At 41.0% G+C, this 7,294-nt stretch overlaps 1 protein-coding gene across 1 annotated transcript in view; it reads left to right on the top strand.

Annotated features, from left to right (window-relative positions):
• Positions 1-7,294, top strand: part of Ush2a (usherin) — a 732,353-nt gene that overhangs the window by 163,612 nt on the left and 561,447 nt on the right. The window contains exon 13 of the mRNA XM_004626936.2: positions 2,818-3,459. Within this exon, the coding sequence (XP_004626993.1) occupies positions 2,818-3,459 (642 nt within the window). The remainder of the gene's footprint in view (positions 1-2,817; positions 3,460-7,294) is intronic.

Below are 7,294 nucleotides of genomic sequence, written 5' to 3'. Positions count from 1 at the left end.
CTGTCTCTCTCTCTCTCTCTCTGTCTCTCTGTCTCTTTCTCTCCCTCTCTGTCTCTCTCTCTGTCTCTCCCTCTCTGTCTCTCTGTCTCTTTCTCTCTCTGTCTCTCTGTCTCTCTCTCTCTCTCTCTTCTGTCTCTCTCTGAATGCACAGTACCATCTATATGTGTACATATAATTTTAAGTAATTTTATTTCTTCAGTGTAAGTCCATCTATTCATCTTTTGTGTTTGTAGATATACACAAGTCGTGCCACCCAAATCAGATAGATAAGTACTTTGACTTGATGTGAGGAGAAAATCTCTAAGGACAGGCCTAACAAGCCTACTCAAACCCTGCAGTAAAGGAAGATTGCACCGTGACATGGAACATCGTTTGCCCTTGGGCAGCTCAAGCACACAAACACTAACTTTTGAGAAAGTGGAATAAATAACTTGCAGGGAGACACCTATCTTTGAATTAAAACTCCATGGTATCCTTTGTTCTTCAATATGATGTATAAAAATGTAAAGATGTGAAAAGAGAAGCTAAAGACCAGCAGAAGCTCAATAGTTAGATCACAGAGCTTGAGAAAGGAAAAACAAATCAAAATTCACTTAAACTCATTGTGACCTTCATGCCCATTATCATTTTATTGGTCGTTCCAGATAGTTTTCTATAGGAAAACCTAAATATATATTTTATAAAGACTGAATTATCATTTAAATCGTGTTATTATTTATAGTTATTTTGTAATGCAGTATTTGTCATAAAAATACAAACTTGACATATATGTATATATTTATTTTTCAAATGGAATTAGCAAGTAACTCTATTCAATATTACCATGTTAATATGGAAAAAAAATAGCTGCAAACCTGGGAAATGCAAGGGCATGTTGTGTATGCCTCAGAAAGCAAGCTGCAAGAGTTAACAAAACTGTTAAATCTTACTAATGATTCTATCACCAGTAAAATACATTAGCACCAATAATTTTGTTAAAGTAGGTCATTCATCTAGAATAAAAAGGGAGAAGAATGTGAATTAAATGCCAAGTGAGCTAAGTCGCCTCTGCTAACTTGTTAACACCGAATGCGATGCCCCGTAGGCCTCCCTGAGTATCGTTAGGAATAGATTACCTGTCAGGAATATGTATGGCATATTCAAATAAGCACTGCACATATTTTTAAAACTGATATGATATGAATCCATGTAGACCAATTTTAATAGTTCAAAATGAGTCATAATTCTTGTTAACAATACAGTTATTTTTAAAATTTGCAGCAATTGTGGTCCTTTTTTATTTTCCTTATTGAAATTAAATGATATGCCTTAGGTGGCTCATTCATCACGCTGAGGAACTCGCCTTCCTCCAGAGTTCTTGAATTTTTACCCACATATACACGCACACAGAGTGCGTCCCTCCCAGCTTGGAAAGGCTTTTGCTGCATGTAAGTTCCTGAGTCCACGTTTGACTCTTATTTTGGGACAAATTTCTGTTGCAATTATTCCTTGGAGTAAGTGTTTCTATTCACTCGGCTCCACACAGGCCCGTAACCTCATGGATCCCTAAAGGCTACTGAGCCTTTTGCATCTAACATTCACCGTTTCAGTTCTTCTCAGTCCGTTTTCCTGGTTATGCCCTTTGGTGAGACGAACCTAAGTTGGCACAGATTTAACTCCCCTTTTTGTAAAATGGGTGTGTGTGCTTCTTAAAACTAGAGGTAACATAAAGAGCAGAATGGGCTGAGTGTTTCAAGAGGCGTGTTCTGATTCACATAGCATGACAAGCAGCGTGGCTGCTTTAGGAGCCATGAACCACAAAATTTATATCAACAGCATGCAAAAGAACTAAGATAAAAATTTCTATGGATCAGTTTTATTTATATCAATTATTTGGATGTGGAATATTCAGAGGCAATTGTATATACTTTTGTTACCAAAATGATTATCAGCTTAATGTTCTATTTTGTTCATTCTCCCCAGCTTTCTTAAGGTATAGCTAACAGGCTGGGGAGATAGCTCAACGGTCCAAGTGCCTGCCTGGCAAGCGCAAGTGCCTGCGCTTGATTCCTGTTACCATATGCCATGCTGGACCCTCCCTGGGCTCCCTAAGCTGGCCACTGAAACTGGTTGTGGTGATGCACACCTGTAATCCCAGTACCAAACACATAAATTAAGAAAAGGGATAGCTAATAAATAAATATAGCTAATGATAAACAAAAATTTTATATATTTACAGTGTACAGCATGATATAGTGTATATAAATATATAACTGCAACCCTAATGAAAGGTCATTGTCATATCAGCCATCTTTAAGATAAAATCATCAATTTTCATGTACACAATGTATTATTTTTACCTATATGTGGTAAGATGGATCTCTGCTACTTATTTATCCTGTCTGCTGAAACTTTGTAGCCAGCTTAATATTTTATTAAATATTTTTAAGGAATTCTGATTTCTAAAATGTAACAGTGAGTTAACCTGCAAGTCTATACTTCTAAATGACCACATTTTGTTAATGTAATTTTAAAAGAGGGAAAGAGCTGCTGAGTGCATAACAGGAACAACATTTACATCAAACATTGTTTTGTATGAAGTAAAACAAACAAACAAACAAAAAACCCCCACGAAGTTGGTGAAGCGCATGCCCAGAAAGCGGCCCCGGAAGCCCGCCTGAGCTTCGCTCTCGTGTCTCTAGCCCATCACCTACTCGCTGTGGTGTTGCATATCAGAAAAGCCCAATATTGTGTGCCTTCGTTAAATGTCTGCAGTGTCACCGTCTGGGATGGAAACCTGTCCCCAGTCTCACCTTTGTAAACATCTTTTATTTTTAGGTCTCAGATGTGATCACTGCAAGTTTGGGTTCAAATTTCTCCAAAGTTTAAACCGTGGTGGATGTGAACCCTGCCAGTGTGATCTGCACGGCTCTGTGAACCAAATCTGCAATCCTCACTCCGGCCAGTGTGAGTGTAAGAAAGACGTCAGAGGGCTGCGCTGTGACACCTGCAGAGAGCACTTCTATGGGCTGGACACGGCTGGCTGCAAGGCCTGCGCGTGCGATGCGGCCGGCTCGGTCCCTGGGACCGTCTGCGACGCCGAGACAGGACAGTGTAAATGCAGGCCCACCGTGGGAGGCAGGCAGTGCAGGGACTGCGTGGAAGGCTTCTTCCCCGGAAAGCACAATGACTCGCTGCTCTGCCTGCCCTGTCGCTGTGAGAAATCCGGGACAGTAAATGGCTCTCTGCTGTGTGACAAAGCGACAGGACAGTGTCCTTGCAAATTAGGGGTAACGGGTCTGCGCTGCAACCAGTGTGAGCCTCACAGGTACCATCTGACCAGGGGCGGTTTGCAAGGCTGCCTGATGTGTGACTGCGACTCCCTGGGGACAATCCCCGGGACCACATGCGACCCGGTCAGCGGCCAGTGCACGTGTTTGCCTAATCGTCAAGGAAGAAGGTGTGATCGGTGTCAGTCAGGTAAGAGACAGCTGCGTTACACCTGCAGGGCAGAGACTTTCTTCTGTTACCTTATCCCAGGTGACACCTCTGTTTCTCTTCTGGAATGTCTAAAGATTTACCTCCAGCACCACTGTGGCGTTTATGTAATGCTTGGCGAGTTAACATTATTTCGCTTATTTAAGATTTGCGTTGTGATTTTGGCAGGAGAGCGGCGCCATGGAGTACTCGCCGTTCTGAAACTTATACCTGTGAATTTCTCAGTTTGAAGTAGACCTTCTTTTCACTATTGAACACTTTGATTAAGAAAATCAGGAAGAATTTTATTTTCCAAGAGAAGAGAACCATGAGTTAATTATCTATACACGGCAAGGAATACAACGTAGATGAATTGAATCGTAGCTTTCATTTGAAATTGGTCAATGTGGCAGTGAGTCCAAAGAGACAGGAAGGAATTGATAAGTAGTCAATTATTTTTTTCTGAGACCTGAGCCTCAGAAAGCAACCAGAACTAGCGCGGCTGCTGATATGGACTATCTCGTACATGGTGGCCAGCCCAGTGCACGGCTGCGGGGCAGGGCAAGGGGAACTTTAAAGCAGCCGCTGCTACGTGGCCTTTCGCGCTCACGCTTGCCAATTCACTCTCTCCCTCTCTCACTGCAGAAGGGCACTCGCCTTTCCTGCTCCTCTGTTCACGGGAACATGACCGCTCTGTGACCCTGCTCCTGCTCGTAATTCCCTTCTAGCTACATGTGGGGGCTGGCACGCTGCCTCTTGGGGGCAGCTCCAAGAGGGGATTCTAACTGACTTCGCCTTCTTTGGTGGCTACCTCTGAGCCAGGACTACCAGGGTCCACTAAATGGACCTGGCTTCTAGGAAGCACTCCTGGGAGGTAGGAGGCAAGGTGGTAAATATCCCAGAAAGGAGGAAGGTTATCGGGAGCTGGGCAGAGTACCGCGGACAGCTACAGCACATTGTGCCCCTTTAATTTTGGGCTCATCCTTCTAAATTTGCAACCAGTTAACTATTTTTGATGTCCTAAGGGAATATTTTTCTGTTTTAAAAACATTTTACTCTTTCAAATAGCTCTAACTTTAGAAATAATATACTCAGTCTTTTGCAAAGTCAGATTACTATAATGTAGACATCTTTCCTAAGGAAACAAACAAATCTAATAGGCTGTGTATTATATCCTTTTGAGTAATTTTCATTTGTTGCAATGAGGTTTCATTCGGATGTAACTGTACACAGAACACAGGTCACATTTTGAGCCACTTTCTAAAATTTGGCTAGAATTCTGAGGTCAGTACAACAAAACATCTGTTCCTTTTGGTCCTTCTTGAGGCAATCTCAACACACCACTCCAGGTCTTTTATCTTTCAATGAGTTAAATGGTGGACTGAACCTCTCTAAAGTCCTCTGACTGTGGCTTTTGGGGTATTTTTGTGTTATGTAGAAACAGCTGTAGATGAATTAAGTACCAGCTCGCTAAATAAACAGGCATTTCCTTATCTCTGCTGTGCAAAGCCTGTCTTAATCGGGTCTTCACTGAGATGAAGAAATGCTGGCTGGATTGCTTTTTGCCTTCCTTTGGTGGTTTTCACTGTGGTCTTCTCTGTTCCCTCATCTATGCTCTCTCCTCCTCTCCTTGGCTCACTCCTGTCGGTCCCATACAGTGCGGATGCAGTGGCTCCCTGGAGCTCTTCCTCCATTGTGTCTTTCTCCTCTAGGGCTCCCTAGGATGGGTTTCCTTCTGCTTATCACTCATCTGGTCCAGCCTCAGGAGTTTTGGTCTGGTCCCTGCATCTAACTTGATTCTAATAGTCCAATACTTATCAACTCCCTCTCTTTCCTAGGTCACTGCAGACATTTTCTGCACGCTACGCAGATTGATTGTGGAGTTGATTTCTACCTGAAAGCTGAGGATGGTTCCTCTTCTGTTCATTTCATTGCCAGAATGTTTTGTGCATACTAGACATTCTTGCTGTAGCCAATTGATGATGGTCAACTGTCAAGTTATTTCTTACAGAATGAGAAAGAATCAGAATGCCAGATAGTCATCATTTTCAGTTTAGTGGTTAGTGCTTTCATAAAGCTTTTTCTATTCAAAATTCTGCCTGTAATTCTTCATCATCAACTCAGTGAAGTGTAGTCATTCAGTCAGCATTAAGCATCTGTGTTTCAAAGGGTGGCTTTGTTAATCTGTAGGAAACTTGACTATGATGAGCTTTTGAAAATGCTCCCAGGCTTGCATTCTCCTTTTGTGATACTTATTATTTAAATGTAAAAAGAAGGTCCCAGGAGCCAGGGAGGTGGCTCAGTAGAGTAAGTGCTTCCCTGGCAAGCACAAGGGTCTGAGTTCAATCCCCAGTTCCTCAAAATAAATAAATAAATAAATAAAAGTCCCATTTAAGAAATAATAATAGACACCTCTTTGTAAATAGTTCTGCAAGTACCTTTCTTCTGAAGGTCATGTGGACCTATTGATGAGATCAGTGAGTTAGGGAGAAGGAGCAGTAACTGGTAAATAACTATATTTTTCTTGTCCATTCATCCATTGATGCAAAGAATGCCAGACTAAAATCTTGTCATTTGTCATTTACATTTTTGGGCACTGTATGGGCACACCTAGCTGCAAGAGAGTCTGAGGAATAGGTTCTCAATCTGGATATCCATGTATCCATCACATCTTTATACCTCTGTTATTATAAGTGATAAGAAAGTGGGTTGCATGTGGCAGTTAGTCTGTAGTAGGGATGTCCTATGTTTAGGAAGTTTGCTTGAGGAACCCTGGAATAGATGCTTCTAGTGACAGTGGGTTTGGTACTTTTTGGATCATTCTGATTACTAATAATTTTTTTAAAAATAGCTAAAATAATAGCACCCAACAAAATATAATTATCTCATTCTAGCCTTTCACACCTCTGCTCCTAGGTCAGCACCACCAGAGAAGCCCTGATACGTAGTAGCTCACCCTAGCAAGAGGCAGTACGAGTCTCCGAATGAGGCCAAGCATGGAGGAGACAGAGAAATGGGGAGAAACCTTGCTCCTGTGTCTCCACAGATATCCAGAGGCCTTTATAATGTTTGGCCAATTTTTTGAAAAAGAGACTAATGATCTTTCGTATGTAGATACTATTGATTCCTTAGCTTAATAAAATGATATTGTATTTGCACAAGTGAGTAAATTTCCATTGAGTTTAAATTCTGATGTAGAAACTGCCAAATAAATTGACTTACAAATAAATACAGAAGGGAAATAAATAAAAAGTCACAGTGAGTAAAGTACAAGCATAATTTAATCATTATTATCTGTATTAAGAGTATGGATGCCCATTCTGTATTTACTTGATTGAGTACATTGATGGATTGATTGATTGAGTGATTATTGGCCTGGGGATTGATCCTAGGGCTTTGTTCTGGGCTGCTCCCCAATTCATTTCTGTGTTCTACTATGAGACAGGTCCTCTCAAAGTCACCTACTTGTGCATGATGGGCACAAACCTGTAGCCTTCCAGCCTTGGCTTCTTGGAGTGGTTGAATTAGAGGCATGAAACAGTACAGTGAACTCTGTATTTTCCTTTAAAGGAGAGGACAGAAATATTTGAAAGGAGTTTTATGACATCTATATTAGGCAAATGCAGCCAAGAAATTGTTCTAAGGAACATAACTTGTATTAGATAAACCCCAAACAGGTCCAGGAGGGGATAAGAAAACAGAATATGTAAAGGTAAGAATTAAAATTAATTTTTTAGTCTTTTCACATTTGGATTTAATTTGTATTTTTTAATCAAACATTTTGTAACTGTGCAATCCTAATTGAAACTTTCTTCTAAAAATCTCTTTCTTCAGAGCA

This window comes from Octodon degus, unplaced genomic scaffold (assembly GCF_000260255.1).
Source record: "Octodon degus isolate 3935 unplaced genomic scaffold, OctDeg1.0 scaffold00017, whole genome shotgun sequence".
NCBI lineage: Eukaryota > Metazoa > Chordata > Mammalia > Rodentia > Octodontidae > Octodon > Octodon degus.
This window is presented reverse-complemented; position numbering and strand designations above follow the sequence as displayed.